This window comes from Oncorhynchus clarkii, chromosome 1, assembly GCF_045791955.1.
Source record: "Oncorhynchus clarkii lewisi isolate Uvic-CL-2024 chromosome 1, UVic_Ocla_1.0, whole genome shotgun sequence".
Lineage (NCBI taxonomy): Eukaryota > Metazoa > Chordata > Actinopteri > Salmoniformes > Salmonidae > Oncorhynchus > Oncorhynchus clarkii.
The window spans coordinates 31,519,162-31,544,118 of record NC_092147.1 but is presented as its reverse complement, the minus strand read 5'-3'; the positions used below and the strand labels follow the sequence as shown (position 1 = coordinate 31,544,118).

The 24,957-nt window shown below is 39.4% G+C and overlaps 1 protein-coding gene across 12 annotated transcripts; it reads right to left on the bottom strand.

Moving 5' to 3' along the window:
* Positions 1–989: 989 nt before the first annotated feature.
* Positions 990–21,036, bottom strand: LOC139405762 (receptor-interacting serine/threonine-protein kinase 3-like). Of its 12 annotated transcripts, none has more exons than XR_011633908.1 (13): positions 20,933–21,017; positions 17,669–17,837; positions 17,150–17,480; positions 16,735–16,886; positions 16,588–16,640; positions 10,446–10,613; positions 10,184–10,266; positions 9,931–10,006; positions 9,752–9,816; positions 6,223–6,262; positions 4,867–5,115; positions 4,196–4,636; positions 990–1,091 (listed from the first exon to the last, which is right to left on the bottom strand). XR_011633908.1 is itself a non-coding variant. In XM_071148208.1 (12 exons), the coding sequence occupies exons 2-12, from the start codon at positions 17,818–17,820 to the stop codon at positions 1,537–1,539; spliced, it is 1,389 nt and encodes a 462-aa protein (XP_071004309.1). In that variant the 5' UTR covers positions 17,821–17,837; positions 20,933–21,036; the 3' UTR covers positions 1,390–1,536. The 12 variants fall into 12 exon arrangements, 9 of the variants coding, with proteins under 9 accessions (XP_071004309.1, XP_071004336.1, XP_071004316.1 ...); XR_011633913.1 differs by having other exon boundaries at positions 17,669–17,820; XM_071148208.1 differs by lacking the exons at positions 990–1,091; positions 4,196–4,636 and adding an exon at positions 1,390–1,556 and having other exon boundaries at positions 20,933–21,036.
* Positions 21,037–24,957: the final 3,921 nt, after the last annotated feature.

Here is a 24,957-nt window from a genome sequence, read left to right as displayed (position 1 = left end):
ATGGAGTTCTTGGGGACCTTCAATGCTTGAGACATGTTTTAGTACCCTTCCCCAGGTCTGTGTCTCGACACAATCCTGCCTCGGCGCTCTACAGACAATTCCTTCCTCCTCATGGCTTTGTTTTTGTTTTGACATGCACTGTCAACTGTGGGACTTTATATAGACTGGTGTGTGCCTTTCCAAATCATGTCCAATCAATTGAATTTACCACAGGTGGACTCCAAATTAGCTGTAGAAACATCTTGAGGATGATCAATGGAAACAGGATGCACCTGAGCTCAATTTTGAGTCTTATAGCAAAGGGTCTGAATACTTATGTAAGTTAGGTATTTCTGTTTTTGTCTGTAATACATTTGCAAACATTTCAAAAAAACTGTTTTGCTTTGTTAATTTGGGGAATTGTGTGTAGAATGAAGAAAACAAATATTTAATCAATTTTAGAATAAGGCTGTAATGTGGATATTCAGATTGGCTATGGAGCAACGGTCTGCGTGGACTCCAGTCCTGGACGAGACAGATATTTTTATTAGGTTTTATTTGCTGCAGTGTCTATTAATTGTCCAAACCCGTGGCCACTTTCCCACTCAATATTGCTTTTGAATTTTCACAAATTCTTTAGTATACATAATTCCCAAACATTCAAAGACTTCATGAAAATGTGAAAATGACCATGTATCTAAGTGCTCGCTTTCCAGAAAATGGGGGTGTATAAAAAAGATTTGAATAAGATGTCCTGTTGCTAAAATGCTTTCAGTTCCACATTAAAAGAGCAGAGAATATACTTAATGGGCTGCTTGTAAATAGAGGTCTCTATGCGCTGCTCTCCAAGCTGACACAGTTATAAAGTGCACATGTAGTGATGATTTGTGTTTACACAGTGATTTTCTGTAGAATAAAGAGCAACTTTACACTGTGTAAAAATGTATCCTATCCATCACCTGGACCTGAACACTCACCACATTGACAAACTCTTATATTTCACAGATGTAGTATTGGATCAACATTTTTTATTTATTAATATGTTTCCAGGTATGTTTAAGGCATAATGGTGAGACATTTGCAGCATTCCCACCACAGGTGGCTGGTGGCGCCTTAATTTGGGAGGACGAGCTCATAGTAATGGCTGGAACAGAATGAATGGACAGATCAATCTGTTTGATACCATTCCATTTCCTCCATTCAAGCCCTTAGTATGAGCCGTCCTCTCATCACCAGTTTCATGTGATTCCAACACACTGTATTTCAAAATCTTATAGAGTAAAACTATTAAAGATGGTTTTTGTATGACTTCTCTTGTCTGGTGGCAAATCCCAGTCCGGGTCCTAGTTCGCTGTCTTCGGTATGCAATCTGAACAATGAAGCAACCAGGAAAAGACATGGTCTGATTCCTTTTTTTTTTTTTTTTTACATTTATTTTGTTACAAATTGTTGTTTGACAACAGTGGTGTGAAAGGACCAATATTTCTGAGGTAACGTGTGAGATTTGAAAAAAAGTGAGTCCAGACCAAGACTGTAGAAGCCGCTTAAGTTATGACTTCATTTCTGGACAACCCCACCTGTAGTCATATAGGAAAACAAAGGGAAATAATCAGTTGTGTGCAGGGTTTAGAATTACAGGGTGGCTAGGGGGAACTTTGCAGCCCCATAACAAACCATCACCTTCTCCATTCAAACTCATGATAGATAATCAACATTACAGCTGATTCCAGGGGAGCAGGGACTGGAATACACATATATTTTACTGATAGATACGTATGAAACCAAAAGAGGAGAGAGAGGAGTTTACCCAGTTCTTTGACTAGAAGAGATTGTTGTTTCAGTAGAATTTGGTAAAAGGCTGATTTAGCCACCGCTCCTCCTGGTTGCAGGGCCACATATAGCTTTCTCATCTTTGCCATACTGGTTTGGGCCGCAGTGATTTCAGAGTAATGCTCATAATGGATAATTTTCTTCTGGAGCAGGCCATCTGCTATTGGTATCACCAGGGTAATCCTTTGAACAAGTTGTTCCATGTTATCATCCACAAATTGGGCACCTGGGTTAGAGAACATTTGTTATTCAAACAACCTTAAAGAATGATTGATTTTTAGTGAATCTAACTGTGAATGTACAGGACTATACAGGTGAGACCGTAATACAGAAGATTTTCTTTTGGCATCATTTGACAAACATGACTTAAGAAAGACCTTGCATCAGAATTGTTTCCTGAATGAAAATGACATTCAGTAGTCACAATCTGAGTTACTAAAATGCATTTCCTATCAGCACCAAACAAAGCTTTTTTTTAAAGAGTTGAGCATGCCATATTTTCCATTATGAATATTTCCTCAGTAATATGCATACTGTTGTCTTGCAGATTGATAGACTCTTGACTTTAGGTCATCTATTTATTCATCACGCCTCTGTGTGAATCTGGTCAATTACAGTCATGTTTTAGTTCCATTTTTTGAAATATCTTCTTACACAACACTAGTTCAGTAATATTTCAGCATTTATCCCATGCAAACAAGGCAGGTTACATTACCATACTGCTTTGTCTCCATGACTGCAGATTGATCCTGGCTAGACTGGGGAGTAGCATCTTGATCTGGCAAGAGAGAGAGACTCTCCATGACATTGTTTGTAAAGAATCAACATCCAATACATGTTCTGTATTTGTAGCCTGAGTTAAATAGAGCACATATTGACGTATGGCATGCAGAACTGCTTTTACTTCATTGCACAAGTAGGCCGACATTCAGGGGCAGCTTCCTGAGCACAGATTAGAAGCCTTCTTCTGGAATAAAAAGCAATAACAATGGAGAATCTCAATTGAAAATTATTTTTAGTTCAGGTGTAGCTTTAATTATCTGTGTCCTGGAAACTGCCTTTCAATGTTCAACTATCAACAATAGACATTTACATATTTACTATAATCAACTTTACAGTATGTGGAAGAATGATTAAAATGCACAAATGAAAGTACATTTGTTGCATACAGAATTTGTAATCAGTTAATTCTGAATTACCTTTTTTGCCCTCGGTCTTTAACTTATCTGCTAGATCAATCATTCCTATGTTCTCCAGGATCTTCTGTGTGATTTTCATAGCACCTTCTTTCTTGTAGGCCTGCACCATCTTACTCACTGTCTTGTGCCTGCTAGCATCCTCTAGACTGGCGATTGACATGGGATTGAAGCCTTCGAGTGTTTCCTCCATCAGGTTCCACTGGAAGGTCTCAAATGTAGCCTTGTCTAGTTTTTCTAGGGTAGCCAGCAGCCGCTGTGGAACTGGTGTGGCCATTGTAGATCACTAGAATGGGTCAAATATAAAAATATTAAATTAATACAACTTTACTACGAGCAAAAATATGGAGTCAACCATATTGACACATTGGCAATCTTTATTTTACCCATTACACCCAGGTACTTACAATATGTCTGTGTTGGACAGATAACTCGCAGTAACTCTTTGTCTCAAAAACTTTTTCTTCAGATTTTTACTTTCGGTTTTCTCTTTACATTCTCCACCCCTTTTTATCTGAATCAGAGGGCGTGGACTTCCAAGTGCAGAGTTAAGACTTTATATACAGACATGTAATCACATGTTTTATTCAGAGCACGTTGGTTTATCTCAGAAATAATTGATCCTGCTTTGCCATCTACCCCACTGGTCTCAGGTCTACAGGCTTCACCAAATACAACATATCTATTCTATACCAAATGCACATGTACTTTTCTGGACAGAAATGTAATTCTACATAATCTGGTCAGTGACTACCATCTAGTGGTGATCAGAGTTAATACAGGTCAGATTTAGATACAGATAACTTTGTCCTCAGAGGCAATTACTTATGCAGGAATCACAAAACATGCAGATATACCACATATTAAAAAACAAGAACATTAAAATAGCAAAGGATATTCTCCATGTGCTGCTTGTGAATACTGGTATCTACGGTGATAGAAGACATAATGTAGGGATGATGTGTGTTTACACAGTGATTTTCTGTAGAATAAAGAGCAACTTTACACTGTGAGTAAAAATGTATCCTATCCATCACCTGGACCTGAACACTCACCACATTGACAAACTCTTATATTTCACAGATGTAGTATTGGATCAACTTTTTTTTTTTATTAATATGTTTCCAGGTATGTTTAAGGCATAATGGTGAGACATTTGCAGCATTCCCACCACAGGTGGCTGGTGGCACCTTATTTGGGGAGGACGACCTCATAGTTATGGCTGGAACGGAATGAATGTATTTCCTCCATTCCAGCCCTTACTATGCGCCGTCACCTCCTCACCAGCATCCTGTGATTCACACACACTGGTTTTCAAAATCTTATATAGTAAAACCATTAAAGATTCAGATGTCAAGGTTTTTGTATGACTTCTCCTGTCTGGTGGCAAATTCCAGTCCGGGTCCTAGTTCGCTGTCTTCGGTAGGCAGTCTGAACACTTAAGCAACCAGGAAAAGACATGACGTGATTCAATATTTTTCCTGTATTTATTTTGTTACAAATTGTTGTTTGACAACTGGTGTGAAAGGACCAATATTTCTGAGGTAATGTGTGAGATTTGAAAAAAAGTGAGTCCAGACCAAGACTGTAGAAGCCGCTCAAGTTATGACTTCATTTCTGGACAACCCCACCTGTAGTCATATAGGAATACAAAGGGAAATAATCAGTTGTGTGCAGGGTTTAGAATTACAGGGTGGCTAGGGGGAACATTGCAGCCCCATAACAAACCATCACCTTCTCCATTCAAACTCATGATAGATAATCAACATTACAGCTGATTCCAGGGGAGCAGGGACTGGAATACACATATATTTTACTGATAGATACGTATGATACCAAAAGAGGAGAGAGAGGAGTTTACCCAGTTCTTTGACTAGAAGAGATTGTTGTTTCAGTAGAATTTGGTAAAAGGCTGATTTAGCCACCGCTCCTCCTGGTTGCAGGGCCACATATAGCTTTCTCATCTTTTCCATACTGGTTTGGGCCGCAGTGATTTCAGAGTAATGCTCATAATGGATAATTTTCTTCTGGAACAGGCCATCTGCTATTGGCATCACCAGGGTAATCCTTTGAACAAGTTGTTCCATGTTATCATCCACAAATTGGGCACCTGGGTTAGAGAACATTTGTTATTCAAACAACCTTAAAGAATGATTGATTTTCAGTGAATCTAACTGTGAATGTACAGGACTATACAGGTGAGACCGAAACACAGAAGTTTTTCTTTTGGCATCATTTGACAAACATGACTTAAGACCTTGCATCAGAATTGTTTCCTGAATGAAAATGACATTCAGTAGTCACAATCTGAGTTATTAAAATGCATTTCATATCAGCACCCAACAAAGCTTTTTTTTTTAAAGAGTTGAGCATGCCATATTTTCCATTCTGAATATTTCCTCAGTAATATGCATACTGTTGTCTTGCAGATTGATAGACTCCTGACTTTAGGTCATCTATTTATTCATCACGCCTCTCAGTGTGAAACTGGTCAATTACAGTAATTATTTAGTTCCAGTATTTTGTAGTATCTTCTTACAACACTAGTTCAGTAATATTTCAGCATGTATCCCACGCAAACAAGGCAGGTTACATTACCATACTGCTTTGTCTCCATGACTGCAGATTGATCCTGGCTAGTGTTTCAGCAGAGCTTTGGAAAAGGTTGATTTAGCCACTTTTCCTTTTGATTAGTCTCATCTGTGCCTGACTCCATCAGACATGACTTTCTGCACAACAACAAAATCACATCAAGGGATATTTCCCATGCAGTGACGTGGGTTGTCAAACAGGACATTCAGACAGGACAGACAGATAGGACAACATATAATGACAAATGGGCAAAAGCTGCAAGGGACCATATGCATGTAGTAGCAATTATATTTTGTCTATATGGATCACATCCTGTCTGAGGTTATAAAAAGTAAAGGTGTCCAGACTTTTTTCAGTCTATTGACCAAAACGTTGATTTATGAAAAGTTAAAAACATTTTTGGAGTATGCATGACTGCAAATTCACTGGACTTTCACTTACAAGTATTGACATTTTTCTAATATACCTGGACAAGGAGTGCAAATAACTCTGTTTTTCATATCTGATCTATTTGACAAGCTGTTCTCACACTCATATGATTGGAAGTTAAGAGAAGTGAGAGATATAGAGAGTAAGGGAAGAGCAGAGAGAGAGGAGAAGAGAGATAATTAAATTATTATTTTACCTTTGTCGATTGGTTTTGAGGACAAGCCATCAGCCACATCCTACAGTAAGCAGAAATTAAAGCAATTTACAAAATCACAATTGATATGTTTGAAAACCATAATATGAGCAGCCTTACAGCCCCAAGAAGCACCATTCTGCACTAACTGTATTTTTTTGTCAGACATTTGTAACAACACAAATAAATAATTATAACATATTAAACTTCTGTACTGTAACACCTTTATCTGTTTCACCTGTCCTTGTGATTGTTTCCACCCCCTCCAGGTGTCGCTTATTTTCCCCAGTGTATTTATCCCTGTGTTTCCTGTCTCTCTGTTCCAGTTCGTCCTGTCTGTTTCAAGTCAACCAGTGTGTTTTTCCCGTACTCCTGCTTTTGCTATTCTCCTTTTTCTAGTCCTCCCGGTTTTGACGCTTGCCTGTTTTCTGGACTCTGTACCCGCCTGCCTGACCAGTCCGCCTGCACTGACCTCGAGCCTGCCTGCCACTCTGTACCTCCTGGACTCCGTACCCGCCTGCCTGACCAGTCTGCCTGCACTGACCTCGAGCCTGCCTGCCACTCTGTACCTCCTGGACTCCGTACCCGCCTGCCTGACCAGTCTGCCTGCACTGACCTCGAGCCTGCCTGCCACTCTGTACCTCCTGGACTCCGTACCCGCCTGCCTGACCAGTCTGCCTGCACTGACCTCGAGCCTGCCTGCCACTCTGTACCTCCTGGACTCTGAACTCGTTTTGACCTTTTGCCTGTCCATGACCATTCTCTTGCTTACCCTTTTGGAAGTAATACATATCTAATACTCAAACCATCTGCATCCTGTAGCTGCATCTGGGTCTGGCCTCGAGCCTTTATACCTTTAGCCCCTCCCCACTAACTGTAATTTTTAATCAGACATTTGGAACAACACAAATAAACAATCATAACATTTAAAACGATGTAAATATGAAAATATATACAAAATAAGACTTGTAGTATTGTCACGATCTTCGGAGTGAGGAGAATATATTATTTTAATGTAGATGAAAGAACATGACGAACACTAAACAAAATAATAAGACGAACGTGACCACTATCAATACTGTGTGCAAACATGCAACATCACATAGACAATAACCCACAAACCACAATACAAAACAGGCTACCTAAATATGGTTCCCAATCAGAGACAACGACAAACACCTGCCACTGATTGAGAACCATATCAGGCCAAAACACATAGAAACAGACTAACTAGACATGCAACATAGAATGCCCACTCATATCACACCCTGACCAAACAAAACATAGAAACAAACAACGCAAATAATGGTCAGAGTGTGACAGTACCTCCCCCCCTAAGGTGCGGACTCCGGCCGCAAAACCTAAACCTATAGGGGAGGGTCTGGGTGGGCATCTGGCCGCGGTGGTGCTTCTGGCTCGGGACGTGGACTCCACTCCACCATAGTCATTTCCCTCTTCAAGGGCCTCTTTAGAGTGGCGACCCTCGCTTCCGACCTTGGGTCTAAGACCCTAATTAAAGGCCCCACTGGACTGAGGATCGCCTCTGGACTGAGGGGCAGCTCCGGACTGAGGGGCAGCTCCGGACTGGCTGACGGCTCTGGCGGGTCCTGGCTGGCTGACGGCTCTGGCGGGTCCTGGCTGGCTGGAGGCTCTGGCGGCTCAGGACAGGCGGGAGCACCTGTAGGGATGAGACGGAGAGACAGCCTGGTGTGGGGTGCTGCCACCGGAGGGCTGGTGTGTGGAGGTGGCACTGGATAGACCAGACCGTGAAGGCGTACTGGAGATCTTGAGCACTGAGCCTGCCCAACCTTACCTGGTTGACTGCTCCCCGTAGCCAGGCCAGTGCGACGAGATGGAATAGCCCGCACTGGGCTGTGCTGGCAAACCGGGGACACCATGCGTAAGGCTGGTGCCATGTATGCCGGCCCGAGGAGACGCCCTGGAGACCAGATGCATAGAGCCGGCTTCATGGCACCTGGCACGATGCCCACTCTAGCCCGGCCGATACTAGGAGCTGGAATGTACCGAACCGGGCTTTGCACACGCACCGGGGACACATTCCGCTCCACCGCATAACACGGTGCCTGCCCGGTTCCTCTCTCTCTCCGGTAAGCACAGGAAGTTGGCGCAGGTCTCCTACCTGGCTTCGCCACACTCCCTGTGTGCCCCCACCCAATACATTTTTGGGGCTGCCTCTCGGGCTTCCAGCCACGCTGCCGTGCTGCCTCCTCATTTTTAACTAGGCAAGTCAGTTAAGAACAAATTCTTATTTTCAATGACGGCCTAGGAACAGTGGGTTAACTGCCTGTTCACTGTCTCCAGCTCTGCTTTGGGGCGGCGATATTCCCCTGGCTGTGCCCAGGGTCCTTTGCCGTCCAGAATCTCCTCCCAAGTCCACGAGTCCTGCGTTCTTTGCCGCTGCTGCTGCTGGCCGTTACCACGCTGCTTGGTCCATTGTTGGTGGGTTATTCTGTCACGATCGTCATAGTGAGGATACCAAAGCACAGCGTGATGTGAATACATTCTTTTAATGTAGATGAAAGAACACGACGAACACTAAACAAACAAACAAAGTAATAAGACGAAAGTGACCGCTATCAATACTGTGTGCAAACATGCAACATCACATAGACAATAACCCACGAACCACAATACAAAACAGGCTACCTAAATATGGTTCCCAATCAGAGACAACGACAAACACCTGCCACTGATTGAGAACCATATCAGGCCAAAACACATAGAAACAGACTAACTAGACATGCAACATAGAATGCCCACTCATATCACACCCTGACCAAACAAAACATAGAAACAAACAACGCAAATAATGGTCAGTGTGTGTGACAAGTATATAAGAACAAATAAAAGAGAATAAAATTATTACACTATTACCCTATTGCTAACGAAAATCACACAAATAAAACTAAATTGCACAAATCCTATATCACACAAATGCACAAATAGAATAACACACTTATAAAGACGAGAGTCTGATTATTACACTATTGCACTTCAAACAAAAAAACACACAAACTAAATTGCATAACTAATTGCACAATTAATTGCATTACTAATTGCATTAGTACTGTACAAAGTTAGAGGTGTGCTATTTGATAGATTCCCCTGCTCCCCCAACCTCTGTCTTCCAGTAGGGAGATCTGAGGTCAACCTACCCCCGCCCCCTCTTCATCTTGTACTTCTGAGTGGGAGACCTTCCCAGGCAGTAGCCTGCCTTGCTCACAAATTAGAATCAGGGCCACCACTCCAACAAGGTTAATTGACCCACATTCCCACACGGTGACATATCATTGAAGTGAGGTGCAAATGAGCGATAGAAAACCGATCGCGCAAATGTCACCATTCCGAATGTTTTTGCAAGACGCCGCCCTGGGCGGCTGCCCATGTCGCCTATACCTAAATCTGCCACTGTTTACAGGATATGAGCAGACCAAGAGTTATGTAGGCAATATTATTCTGTGTTTTCTCATCAAGCCATAGATGCATCTCAGTGAAGGCCAAATTCACTTACCTGTGTTGGAGGGAGTGGACCAGTCTTCACATCAGCAGAGATATTCACCTTGTCTTTTGGACATGCTGTGGAAGCAAGGTTAACATTCTATATTTGGTCTATGATTTAGGTGAACTCAATCAAGTCAATACTTGGATACCAAGTTCAATAGTAGTATTAATTGTTATAAAGTGTTATACCAGGTGGCTTTGAACTTGCAGATACACGGGGGGTGCCAACACCTGATGTTTTACTTCCCTCCTCACTTCCCAAGTTCTAGAGAGAGGGTATGATAGAGGGAAGAGTAGAATAAGGAGGAGACAGTTATTAGTATGCTATGTTCCAATGCCCACATAAGCATTACCACTTAAATGCATGACAAATACATTTGTTTATTCTGAGTGGTACAGTAGTGTACATAGCAGAACATAGCTTTAGTGTCTTGTTCTGTACCAGTTTTAGCAGCACTTGATTGACGGCATCCTGTATCCCCTTCTTGTGCTTCTCAAACACTCTTCCTGTCACAAGGAAGCATTCTGAAAAATAAACAGGAAGAGTTCCAAACGACATGTATCAGTGATGTGTAAAACTCTTAAATAAAGACACACATGCTTACGTTATGACAATCAAGATGTACACAATCCTAACTGGATGAGTATAGCTACCCTATGTGATAAAAAAAATGAATATTCCAACTACACTCCTGTACTCTTACCCTTGAAGGGGGGTCTCTTAGAGGGCTCATGGTCCCAGCACTTCTTCATGAGCTCCACCAGGTCCCCTAGCCCCTCGACCTGCTCTTTGTCCACTGCCTCCAGGGAAGGCCTCTGTCTTCTGTCTTTGATGAGAAAACAGAACCTGCTGAACTCTTTGGCATGGACATCTAGAAGAGATTGAAGAGTAAAGGTAAGGTGCTCCAAGAAGTCTTAAACAGTCCTGCCATATTTCTCTCTGAATGTACTTGTAGATGTAATGATTCTGAACAGTTATTATTGTCTATGTGGTACAGTATAATGTAACTTTTTTATTGTTTTTTATTATTTTATTTTAAAAACCTTTTTCACAATCTTGTGAAACCCGAACCCTCCAAGATCCCCCAACAGTTCCCCAATAGCTGTCCCTCAACCATTTGAGACCCCTCCCACAGTCCCCCCCCCCCAAGAACCCCCCAATGCACTAAAAACCAAGATAATGAACAAAAGAGAAAAAAGGAAAAGACAGAAGAAAACAGCAAACAACAATGCAAAAAATATATACATTTAAAACAAAGGACATCAAGGACAACTTAAATCATAACAGCAATGCCTACTTTATATGTTTGTGTGCATGTCTGGCACTGTTGCATGTATGTGTGTGTTCTTGTATGTGTTTATTTGAATGAGAGTGTGTGTATATGCATGTGTACAAACACCTGCACGGCATCAGCCTCTGGCAATCCGGCATTAGTTGTAAAAACCCTGCCACTTAGTGTCATTCAAATTTACTTTTATTATGTTTTATTTGGACTTTTCTGACCATCATTCTCTTTATTTTATATTTTGACCGTCATTCTCTCTCTCACACAGCAACTCCACTCCCACTTGTCTCCAATTCCACATACCAACCCTCAGCTTCCCTCAGCCCATCCCATCTACCTCTGCTGGTCACCCACTTCGTATTTCTACACAACACATATCTTTCAACTGTGATATGATGTTTGGTATACTTTCCTATTTATATTTCTATTTTTATTCCTCCGCCAGTTTTTTGATCCTTTATATTGGGCAGACAGACCATTTCCCTACCTCCTCCCGCTGCCACCCGCCTCCTCCATTTTTGGGGCAATGCTGTAATCAATTGGTTGTACTCTTGGATTGAGCAGACCTTCCCGTACAATTACAACTCTACCATTACAATTTAAAATATAATTTAGGAACAAAATACCCTTTTCAAACATCTTTCCCACAAATACAGGTATTTTATCAACCAGCACATTTGAGTTCAGCCATAATATTTGTTGTAATATTTGTATATTATCTTTTGAAATGTAAATTGTAGCCAGCTCTTTAAGGCTTGTTTGAAAAAGACAGATACTTTGAAAAAAGTATCAATTTCAATTAATCGAAAATGAGACATGGCAATCTGCACAAAGGCAAAAAGGCAATTTTTAAACAATGGATGAGCTTTTCTTATTAATCTACTTGAGAACCATTTAGGGTTCAAATAAAACTTTTGAATGAGTGAAGCTTTTAGAGAGAGGTTTAGTGCTTTTATATTTAATAATCTCAACCCACCCATTTTAAATTCATTATATAGATAGGCTCATTTTATTTTGTCTGGTTTAGCGTCCCAGATAAAGCAAACTATTTTTGCTCATATAATTTGAAAAACGAATCATCGGGAGTAGGCAGCTCCATAAGTAAGTGAGTAAACTGAGATATCACTAAGGAGTTAATCAGGGCAATTTTTCCATAAATAGACAGGTATTTACCTCTCCATGGTAGCAGGATTGTGTCTATGTTTACAAGTTTTCTATTTAAATTCATTGTGGAGAGCTTATTTATATCTTTTGTGAAATGAATACCGAGTATGTGTACTTCACCATCAGCCCATTTTATAGGTAAGCTGCAAAGTAATGTAAAAGCTGTATTTTTTTAAGGATCCAATACGTAATACTGTACACTTATCATAATTAGGTTTTAGTCCAGAGAGTACAGAAAAGTTATCTAGCTCTTTAACTTCTTGGTGGCGGGGCAGTATTTTCACGTCCGGATGAAATGCATGCCCAAATTCAACTACCTGCTACTCATGCCCAGAAGATAAGATATGCATATTATTAGTATATTTGGATAGAAAACACTCCGAAGTCTCTAAAACTGTTTGAATCATGTCTGTGAGTATAACAGAACTTATTTAGTAGGCGAAACCCCGAGGACAAACCATTCAGATTTTTTATTTTTTGAGGTCACTCTCTTTTCAATGGGGTTTCATTGGGAATCCAGATTTCTAAGGGACCTTCTTGCAGTTCATATCGTTTCCACTGGATGTCAACAGTCTTTAGAAATTAGTTGAGGGTATTCCTTTGTGTTATGAAGAAGTACGACCATCTTGAACGAGGGTCACTTGAAGTGTACTGTTAGATAGAGGCGCATGACCAGAAAGCATGCTTCAGTTTGTTTTCTTCCTGTATTGAACACAGATCATCCCGTCTTCAATTTTATCGATTATTTACGTTAAAAAATACCTACAGTTGTATTACAAAAATAGTTTGAAATGTTTTGGCAAAGTTTACAGGTAATTTTTGAGATATTTTGTAGTCACGTTGAGCAAGTTGGAACTTGTGTTTTTCTGGATAAAACGCGCCAAATAAATTGACATTTTGGATATATATCGACGGAATTAATCGAACAAAAGGACCATTTGTGATGTTTATGGGACATATTGGAGTGCCAACAAAAGAAGCTCGTCAAAGGTAAGGCATGAATTATATTTTAATTTCTGCGTTTTGTGTCGCTCCTGCAGGGTTGAAATGTGCTTCTCTCTCTTTGTTCACAGAGGTGCTATCCTCAGATAATAGCATCGTTTGCTTTCGCCGAAAAGCCTTTTTGAAATCTGGCATGGATTCACAACAAGTGTAGGTTTAATTTGCTATCTTGCATGTGTGATATAATGAAAGTTAGATTTTTATAGTAATTTATTTGAATTTTCCCTGGCTTTTTCCCTGGCTTTTGGCCAGGTGGGATGCTAGCGTCCCACATATCCCAGAGAGATTAATGAGACATTGCAGGGATCTAATCTAGCTTGCGGATTTAACGTAAAACTTAAGTCATCGGCATACATGGACACCTTTGTTTTTAAGCGTTGGATTTCTAATCCTCTAATGTTGTTATTGGATCTGATTTTAATAGCTAGCATTTGGATGGCCATAACGAATAGATATGGTGACAGTGGACACCCTAGTTTAACTACTCTTGACAATTCAAAACTCTCTGAGAAGTAGCCGTTATTTACTCGTTTACACCTGGGGTTGCTATACATTATTTTTACCCATTTTATAAGGGAATTACTGAAATTGAAAAAATCCAGGCATTTATAAATAAAATCCAATATTACTTTATCAAATGCCTTTTCAATATCTGCTATAAATACCATTCCTGGCTTCTTATATGTTTCATGATGTTCTATTATTTCTAGTAGTTATATTATCTCCAATGTATCGTCCATGTAAAAAACCTGTCTGATCAGGATGAACAATACCTGGTAAAACCCTTTTAATTCTGAGTGCTATGCATTTTGCTAGTATTTTTGCATCACAAGATTGAAGTGTAAGAGGCCTCCAGTTTTTTTTATTTGCCATCTGGGTCTTATTTTAATAATAGAGAAATTAGACCTTCCTGCTGAGTACCTGACAGACCTATTCTATAGGAGTAGTTAAAACAATCTAACAATGGAGCTTTTAGTATATCCAAAAATATTTGATATACCTCTACCGGTATGCCATCAAGCCCTGGGGTTTTTCCAGACTGAAAGGATTTAATAGCCTCAAAGTTCTTCCTCTGTAATTTGGCCTTCGCACTGATCTTTCTGTACATTTGTTAATTTTAAATTTTTTATATTATTTATTAACTTAATCTTCATTCAGTGTGAGAGGATGAGACGGAAAACATCTGCCTAAAATAATTAGCTTCCTCTTTTAAAATATAATTCGGAGAATCATAGATGACTCCGTCTTCAGTAACGAGTTTCTGCAAATTATTTTTGTTAGCGTTCCTGTATTGGAGATTCAGGAAGAATTTTGTGCATTTTTCTCCATATTTTCTCCACGTTTGCTTTAATTTTGTAATAGATTACATTAGATCGTTCTTGAATAAGTTCCTCAAGTTCTTTTTGTTTTTCCTCTATCGTATTTTGTATCTCTGTAGTATCGTTTTTATTGCTATCTACCTGTACTATTAGTTAGTCTTGTTAGTCTTGTTTCTTTAGCCAGAAACTGCTTTTTTTTTTTAATTATTGATGAATATTGAATTGAATGACCCCTGAAGGTACAAACAATAAGGGCATATGCTGAACCTATATTATACTGGAAAAATACATTTATAAATTATTTTGTCTTAGTTAAAAATAACTTGTCCTCCAGTAATCTTTGATTAAATATCCAATATCCCTGTCCACGTGTAAAATCTACTAGAGTTATGTGAATGCCAATTAGATGATGATCCGATCGCATTCTGTCTCCTATTAAAACTTTTTGAAACTTTGATGCAAGAGCGAAACAGACAAGAAAGTAGTCAAGACGACTAGCTTGATTAAGTCTCCTCCATGTATATCTCACTAGGTCGGGGTTTTTTAGTCTCCAAATATCTACTATTTCTAATGTGTCCATAATAGTTGTGATTTCCTTAAGGGCACGGTGATGATAGTTTGTACAGTGATTACCTTTACTGTCCATTGAGGTACTTAACACTGTTTTATAGTCTCCTACCATAATGATTAGATCATTTGTTGGTATACATGTTTTTGAAGAAGTGTAGATCATCCTGATTTGGACCATATAGATTAATGAGCCAAATCTCTATTTTGTCCACTTTCATATTCAAAAGAATCCACCTTCCTTGCAAATAATTCCTGATTATCTGCACATTCAGATTGAAATGTTGGTTAATTAATATCATCACATCCTTTGAGTTCCTTTGTCCATGACAGAAAAGTATTTCACCACCCCATTCCCTTTTCCACGTAACTTCATCTAAGCATGTAGAGTGAGTTTCCTGTAAACAGTATATGTTATATTCCCTTTCTTTTAGCCATGTAAATACTCATCTTCTTTTTCATAATCTGCCAAACCGTTACAATTATAACTAGCTATGTGTATTTCACCCCTTACCATAACTAGATACTATTCTCAGGCTAATTTGACCATAATTAGTGCTTGTAAAGTTACTGCCATCAGTGGTAATATGAAGGTCGAAACTAGAGCTTTCAAATGTCTGATATTTAGAATTCAAGAAATAGGTTCTAGCAATGTTTTTTTTATTCCCTTGCCTGTTTGCCTGTGAGCCAATGCCACAGATGTTAGAAAATTGAGACGAATGATGTGTGTAACAAATCTGAGTAGGTTGATGTGTATGATATTGGATATGATATAATGAGAGTGTGTATGATGTCTGTATAAGAGTAAGACTATAATTTGTGATGTCCAAATAAATAATAACTCTGCCAATTTGCATGTTTGAGTGTCTATGTGTGTAACATGTAGTGGGTGTATAGCCTTAATATTCATAATTGTAATCCATATCGTATCACCATCATAGTTGCATCATAATTACCTTTAACATAATTGAAAAACACATCCCCACATTTCCATAGCAATTGACGTTTCACATGATCATGAAAGTGACCTTGCATTACTCTAGAGACGGCTTCACTACAGTACAAATGTATTCCGTACAATATGTTATTATTCCCTAATGCCCCTATTTTGATATCTTCCCCTTGCTTTTTGTCAAAATATATACATTTGTAGACAAATACATAAAAAATATAGACAAACAATAAACACATTAAATTATAAAACAGTTCTCAACAATAGAGAGGGAGAGAAGAGAATAGAAAATAAAAGAGAGGGTGAGAGAAGAGAGCGAGATCAGGTGTGTGTATGTATAAGTTCGTATGTGTAAGCAAGCATGTAGTACGTGTGTGTTCATTTCCACTTCATAATGTTCCGATATTTTAAACAGTTCCCATACCTTCTTTTTTTTTGTAACCTGAAGTCCCTGTAGAATTTAGTACAGCCACGGTGTGGCTATAACGTAACGTTACTATGCATAGCAAAGTGCAATGAATGTGAGTATAAATCACCATGAAGATGTGTTACTCACCAGGATATGGCTTCGACTGACCAGTGATGATGGACCACAGAAGTATACCATAGCTGAAGAAGAGAATGTGTGAGAGAGAGATAGAAAGAGTCATTATAATGTAATATATGTCCATATCGATTATTCTTGAGGCATTTAGTGACGTACCTGTAGATGTCAAAGGCACGAATGGGTTTGTATGACACATTTTCCAAAGCCTCAGGGGGCATGTAACTAGATGTTCCCCCAGCATTCCCAGGGAACTCTTTGCTCATCTTGGAAACACTGTGGGACACCTTGGCCAGGCCAAAATCTGCAAGCTAGAGAGAAAGAGAGAGAGACACAGAGACAGAGAGAGATAGTCTTCAGTTTATGTTCGGTTTATGCATTACAATTTCTGGCAGTATAACTCATGTCATCTAACTATATTTGTTGAAATAGTTAATCATCAATTAATGGTAATATCAATAATAATAATTATAATATTGCCTCAATAATACAAGCAATAGTGCTATTGAACCTCAGTTCATGCTCGTGTTCCCACCAGTTAAAGCCTAATCAGAACCAGGAGCCTGGAACTTGCCTTGGCATTAAGGTTGTTATCCAGCAACACATTATTGGGCTTCAGGTCTTGATGCAGAAGGGGTGGGATGAGGCAATGGAGGAAGTTCATCCCCAGAGCGATCTGGTGGGCCAAGCGACAGGCAAGGGGGTGGGGCCAAGGTGGATGGAGAGAGAGGGTGTCCAGGAGGGATTCCAGTGTCCCCCTCTCCATGAACTCCATCACAAGACCCAGCTGGATGGAAGGGCCGCAATTGGGGGGATAATCCTTGTACACTCCAAGAATCCTTATCACATGGGGGCTTGTACTCTTGCGCAACATTTCTGCCTCATTATGCAGGGAAGTGCTAGAGCTGGCATAAAGTTAGGGGTGGGAAGGAAAGGACAAGGGAGGGGGTGGACAGAAAGAGTGAGGGCAACACAGGAATATTGTCTTAACTAAAATGGTTGACCACATCATGAAAGACAAATCAGTTTATAATGGAATATAAAACTCATTTAATTGACATACAATCAAGTGTTTAAAGTATAGACATTTTACCCATCATCACATTGTAGCAACTTGATGGCGACATCCAATCCCCAAACCACATGTCTGGCTTTGTGGACTTGTCCAAACCCTCCTGCACCAATCACTTTCCAGTTCTCCAGACTGTTGTTAACAATTACTGCTGCCGGGCTTGACCAGTCCATCTGTCAATCAAAATGATCTGTAATGGCATTCAGTGTTTGCATCAAATAAGTTCCACATCAAGTCAAGTCGCATCAAATCTCATCAAGTCACATGCTATTGGTTCTCCTTTTTGAGACACTACTGTAGCTAACACTGTCCTTTATAAGGTTGTTCCATACACTCTTAGAAAAAAAACGTGATATCAAGAACATAAGTGTTCTTCGGCTGTCCCGATAGGAGAACCCTTTCAATAACCCTTTTGGTTCCAGGTTTAACCCCTTTGGTTACAGGTAGAACCATTTGTGTTGTGGAGAAATGACCAGGCAGGAGATGGGAGTACAGTTAGTTTTTTGTTTAGTCAAAACCCCTCGTGCTCTACATTTTCTGTTCCATGTCAAACCCGTTCCACAGATAGCCCTACATGGAACCAAAAAGTGTTCTACCTAAAATAGGGACAACCAAAGACCCCTTTTGGAACACTTTTTTCTAAGTGTACCTTAACAATGCAATTCATCCAAGTTCATCCTATCCTCTTATAAAGCAGTTTACAGGATTGCACATCATCAGTCATATTCAACCTTTGCCCTGGACTACCAGTTTGTGTGATATGATAATAGCTGACTTATTTCCTAAAGCTCATATTGTCTCTGAAATAATCATCTCAAAAATCAAGCATGTTATTCAGCTTCACATTGCACATCAATTTTATATATTTATTTAACTAGGCAAGTCAGTTAAGAACAAATTCTTATTTTCAATGACAGCCTAGGAACAGTGGGTTAACTGCCTGTTCAGGGGAAGAACGACAGATTTGTACCTTGTCAGCTCGGGGGTTTGAACTTACAACCTTCCAGTTACTAGTCCAATGCTCTAACCACTAGTCTACCCTGCCGCCCAATGTTGAGTTATCATTTAGTTTACCATGGCACAGTCTCCGCACTACGTTACTGTGCATCAACTTACCTCCTGATAATGGTAGCATTCTTATTATGTGTATAAGATTAGATAGAGTTTCCATTGTATTCATTATCCTATGAGTTCCTTACCTGTGACCGTGCTTAAGAAATTATGTTCCCTGCAACTCTCCTGTGTTTAAATGGAATCTTCACTTAATTTATTTTACTCTCACTACAGACTCTTAGGTGTTTCCACTTCATTTTGTTTATCAGAGGAGGGTGGAGTCAGAAATGTTGAAGTTGTACAGACAGGACTTGACACATTTTCTCCACCAGATGGCAATGAATGCAGTGGCATGGTGTAGCATGCATAATTGTGTTCTATTTGAGACTATACTAGCCATCTGTTTTTATTTGAAAAGTATCCAATTTATTGATTGTTAAGTTTCCATCCATTTGGAGACAGATTTTCACATGAATATCCCAAATCTGCATCAAGAAATGATGGCCATTTTCCCACCAGTGGTGTTTCCACCAAACAGACTTGTTGTGGATAGTAATCGGTGTGTGATGATATACTGCACACAAAATGTACTTTTTCACTTAAGTTTTCATCTACCGAAAAAAATCTGAAGTTCAATGTGTTTCTATCCCATTTTCAACTCTACCGATAGTTTTGTCACAAAAACTGTTTAGTTAAATAGCAAATGTGCCTCCTCTGGTCTTGACTGGTACGATCTAGCCAACTGCTCGCAGACAGATACAGTGCCGGAAGGCTGTGCAGGTAAGCTAGTCTACATGATGAGATTATTAAGAGTGAGAGTATTTTTATTTGTCAAATGGCAGTCAATCATCGATCATCATGTCACCAGAATAAGACCCTCAATCTTTTTTTGAAAGCGGCATCAAGGTTTCCGTGCACTTTCACCACCCTATGACTGTTCATCTTAAGTTATTTCATCTGTAGCCTAATAAACTACATGGTTTCCCAATATGTATTGGGAGGACCACACACCATATCATCATGTGACTCCAAGTTTACTTCGATGTGATGGTCATAATATACATTTTTGAGCTTCAAGGCGTTTCCACCGCCATTTCTCGTTGTCATAGCTATAATTGTACCGAAAGATACGTATGACTTTACTCTCATAAAAACTGTGGATGGAAACGTGGTTAATGATTACCACAGATACATTTAAAAAAATATATATAATGCCTTACAGTACAAGTACAGAGCAGACTAAAATGATGGTTCACTAAAGTCTATGTCAATCTTGAACAGGATTATCCATTTTGAATGCAATTTGAATGAAGTTGATGCTTTACTATCTTTGTGAAAGTAGTAGGGTGTAGATTGATGAGGGGAAAAAAACGCTTTAATCCATTTTAGAGTAAGGCCATAACCTAACAAAATGTGGAAGAAGTTAAGAGGTCTGAATACTTTCTGAAGGCACTGCATGTCAATCAGTTTTGTGTATTTTTGACTCCAATACCCAATAATGACAAAGCCAAAACAGGCTTTAAAAATGTTTGCTGATTTACAAAAAATACGAAAAAAAATTATCACATTTACTTAAGTATTCAGAACCTTTACTCAGTACTGTATTGAAGCCCCATTGGTAGTGATCGGCGGTCGTCGTCGCCAGCCTATTAGCTGCTACTGATTGTCTTTCCTCCCCCTCCTTGTATGTTTATTGGTAGCGCCTGTTTGTGATGATTAGTTGGGCTTTATTAGACAGCCCGCCTGTTTCTTTGTGCGGGATTAATAATTGTGACCTTCGGTTCTGTAGTAGAGGAACGTGTTTGTTCCTGGTCGTGTATTCTGCTGTACTATTTTCGTCCCCCGTGTTTGGGGCATTTTGGTTTTGAGCACCCAGTGTTGCGTTAGTGCATTAAAGAGCACAGTATTGCACTCTCTGTTTCCTGCGTCTGACTCCAGACGTTACAAATGCCAGTTAAAGTTCTAAAACGTTTGTTTTAACTACCAGAATGAATACTCAGATATCAGCAAACACAAATCAGACTGATTAAAGCATTCCTTGACACTTTTTGATTTAGTTTACCCTGGGACAGTGTCTTTTACTGAGCAGAAACTCACCTCTTGATAATGATGACTTACCTAACATTCTTAACACTCTTATTTGTTAAAATAAGTAGCAGCTGAAATCACTAACTAAAGATCTCATAACTCCAAATATGATTTATTTTAATCATAACACTTGTAGGTTCTTACCGTGTATTATTGTGTTAGACGGATTATATTCCCAATCCCCTTGCTCTTAAATGTTGTTTACTTGAAGAATTTTACTTTCATTTTCATTGCATTCTAGTCTCCACCCCTGTATCTGGATCTGAGAGGTGGAGTAAAAGTGTCAGTGCTTACTTGACAGCATGGAATGCAGTTAGCATGTGGAATGTACATTGCCTACATGTTTTTGTAATATTTGAGATCATCACTACATTTTACAGTGCCTTCGGAACGTATTCAGACCCCTTGACTTCTCCACATTTTGTTACATTATAGCCTTATTCTTACACTCAACCCACTGCTGGTGTGTGCAACTAAAGACCTTTATTTTCCTATCATATAGCACCTGGTTCCAATTCAAGGCATTTGGATTATTGTATGATCTAAATTAAGGCTTTTTTTCTGGTAACCCTTCCAAAGAGCCTATTGGCATGGAGGTGGCCTCTATTTGTAGATTAAGAGACTTGGTGACCATAAGATGCGACCAAGTTCTGGGATTCTCCAACTGTGGCCCTTGGATATTTATTTTCCTCCAGAACCTCTACTAAGCTAACATAAGATGGTCATACCAATGATCATGTAACTATTTGATTTAGAATTTTAGGACCCATTTAGGCAGTGGTGGGTATTCATGGGTACCAAGAGAAGCCAGGCTTCCCAAACATTTGACCAATAAAAAAATACAAATTGTCAAAATAATTTATCCCGTCTTTCTGTATTGATAGTTTTCTGTCAATTCGCAAGTGGATGAATCTCTTGTGAGAAAACATCTGAGTGAGGAAAACAGTCGTCATCTGTCTCAGTATGTGAAGCCCATGTATCTGATGCTGTCTGGAACAACAAAGTATGACATGTTGCCGCCATAGCATTTGATTGATTGATGCCATGAAGCATTTGGCCTCCCTTGATTAAAAATAAAATCCAATAATTTTCCAATTAGCGTAGTGCTGAGCTCAACTGTGGGTTGTCCTTTCGCAGCAAAATTCCCCTAAAGGGAGGCTAGTTTGGATTTGGCTTCACACCAATAAAATCACATCCTTAACAAAATGTCATGATTGTCAGAGAAACTGTCTGTTTCTGATCTGCTTGTGTTGATGTCCTGCAGTAGCCAGCTTGCTAAATTGGCCCTTTCATAACCCATGAAGGGAGATGTGGATTTGGACTTGTGGTTTTTACTTAATTATCTGTACAGACCAATGATTATGATTCAACTATAAATTAATGTATTGTGCCACTAGCCTGAGACCATCGAAGTTCAATATGTAGCCTAGTACTCTCACGTTACCTAGCTATTTAACTTAGCTGGTACATTTTTGCCCATGCAAGTAAGTTAGGCTAGCAAGCATTTTAGCTAGGTAGCCTATGAAAACAAAAACTTAAAGCGTACTGTATGACAGAGATTTTTTACCATTTTACCAACATGAAGGAGAGGAGGATGGCATTGGTGTTCAACTAGTCTACAAGTAGGATGAGTCAACTTTTATTTTGAGCCAGCACGCACGCACACACACACACACACACACACACACACACACACACACACACACACACACACACACACACACACACACACACACAGAAATCAGTACCATGGACAGACATATGATACTGTATTTAGAAACATTGATTGGACAATTTTTTTGGTATCTTTAAGTTTGTTTTCAGTGTATTAAACTAAGCATAATGCCTTGTTGATTTGATTATGTTTAGATGGTGCTGGAATAGCGGAGGCAGGGCTCCTGTTGTCTTTGTTCTGACTTGAGGTAACTCTGTGGTTCTAAATCAGTAGTTTTCTAGTAATCTGTCAAAAAAACGTTAACTTGCTTGACCATGCTACAGGTCATATAACTTTGTTACCTGCAATATTTGCTCTACAATTTGTGATGAAACAAATGTATGTGTAGTTGAATTTATTCTGCCACTGTGTGACTATTGTCTTTTTCTTGTCTCGGCCTTATTGTATATCGGGGTAGCGTATGAACAAATGGGTTATAGAGCAAACAACATAGTTGTGATATGGCTATTTTATTGGCTTGGCTTCCCCAGGGATTTTACCCACACACCGCTACTGCCATTGAACATTGACATTGGCCCTACTATTGTTAGCCCATAGAAACACATTGGAAAAACATATTGTAAAAAAATAAATCAAAAGGAAGTTTGTTTTAAAGTGTCTTTTAAAGTGTTAAAGGATTAAAAAAATATGTTATTGACCACTAGTTGGCACTAAACTACCTACTTTGATATATACTTCCATTCATTTTTGTAACGGGCTACCTTCCGACAATTCCTGTGAGGCTTGTGGGCTTCCTAGAGAGAACTGACATGTATGTGTTCGTGAGGGCCTCATCTTTTCATAGCGGGGTCATTTTAGTGTGACGCTACAGACGTTTTGATGAGAAGACTGATTTTTGTAAATTCTCATGGTCTGACGAACAGACCCTTTCCACCGCAGATGCAGAAGGCTGCTATTGGTGGATGTGCTGTATTGAGACTCAGCACAAGCAAAAAACAGATATCTCTAGCTTAAACAGATGGATTTTGATGGGGATGTTTTACATTATGCTAATTTGATTTCTGTGGGGGCGTGGGCATCGACTCTAGGGGGTTTATCTTCTTAATTATTGCCCTAATAGTAGGAAGTGGTATATTTATTTTTTAGCTTTTGTTTTGTACCCATTGCCTGATTTATGAAGGTAAAAGAACCATTTGTCTCTTACTTTGTCTTTCCCCATGGTGATGGAAGACAAATGGATTTTACATGTGTTTTACCAAATGATTATATCCCAGTGAAACTGGAAGTCATGGAAGGCCACAATACAGTTCCTTAAACTGGGACTAAGTTTTTTTTAAAGTGAAATGTTAATGCAGATCTTATTTTGTTAGATTTTATTTGTAAGAATCTTTAGGGTTGCCAATAACTTCTACACCTATCTAAAGTACTACTTGTAAAAAATATACATTTTTCTCTGAGCAATTGTATTAGTTTAAAAATAATATAACTTCCCCATGTTTTGGAGCATATAGTATGGGGGGGGGGGGGGGGCTGCAGCACCCCCTGAAAATTATGAATAAAAAAAACATGAATAAGGGAAAGGGAAAGGATTATACCTAGTCAGTCGTACAACTGAATGCATTCAACTGAAATGTGTCTTCCGCATACAAACAAAACTAGTGCACTGGGCCTTTAGTAGTCCTGTATTAGCAGACCGACATAGCTGTCTGTAGTAGAGGCAACAACAAAAAATCAGTTGTGACAGCTAATGTTATCACAACCAAACTACTAGTAGGTCTAGCTAACGTTAGCAAAATTGAATGAAATAAATTTAAAATTACACTTCATACACTTACACTTGTTTACTGCATTACGGAAGTAAAGCAGAAGTGGAACCAATCACTTCCATTGTCCGGCTATTCCTATAGCAACATTCAAAAATTAGGTGGATACATACTCTTTTTTGTCCTCTGGTTCATTCAATGGTTGTGTCACGTGTGGTTACTGTAGTGATCCATCAGTAGCAGTGATATCATCAGGGTTTGTCTCTCAAAAGCCCTCTAGAGGTCCAATTAGCCCTGAGAGCACACAGAGAGACAGAGAGACAGAGAGACAGAGAGAGAGAGAGAGAGAGAGAGAGAGAGAGAGAGAGAGAGAGAGAGAGAGAGAGAGAGAGGCTATGGGGGACCGACCGGTTGTGTAATTACATGTTTGGATACATTTCTCTCTACTTTCACCCCCTCCACACACACACACACAATCACAGACACACACATACAGAGAACAAAAGCCACGCTGCGACAGTGATTTATCTGAATTATTTATCTGCCATGCTGCTGTCAGTCATCTATAACAATCTGTCTGGAACACAGTTGCTTGTTGATACTCTGTGGCCAGAGTGGGGGTTACACAAACACTCACACCCATGCACTAATACAAACATGAACACACATATACACACCCCATTCATTAAGCTAGCTGAGGTGTGTTTGCCCAAATCCCATGCTCCTTTGCA

Bases quoted from the DNA above. Each gene is read 5' to 3' on its own strand.
- LOC139405762 (XM_071148208.1), bottom strand. From the start codon at position 17,820: ATGGACTGGTCAAGCCCGGCAGCAGTAATTGTTAACAACAGTCTGGAG. The intron at 16,887-17,149 runs GCAAGTTCCAGG...CTTTCTCTCTAG, and splicing joins ATAACAACCTTAATGCCAAG to CTTGCAGATTTTGGCCTGGC. The intron at 10,614-16,587 runs GTGAGTAACACA...AATCTCTTCTAG, and splicing joins TCAGTCGAAGCCATATCCTG to ATGTCCATGCCAAAGAGTTC.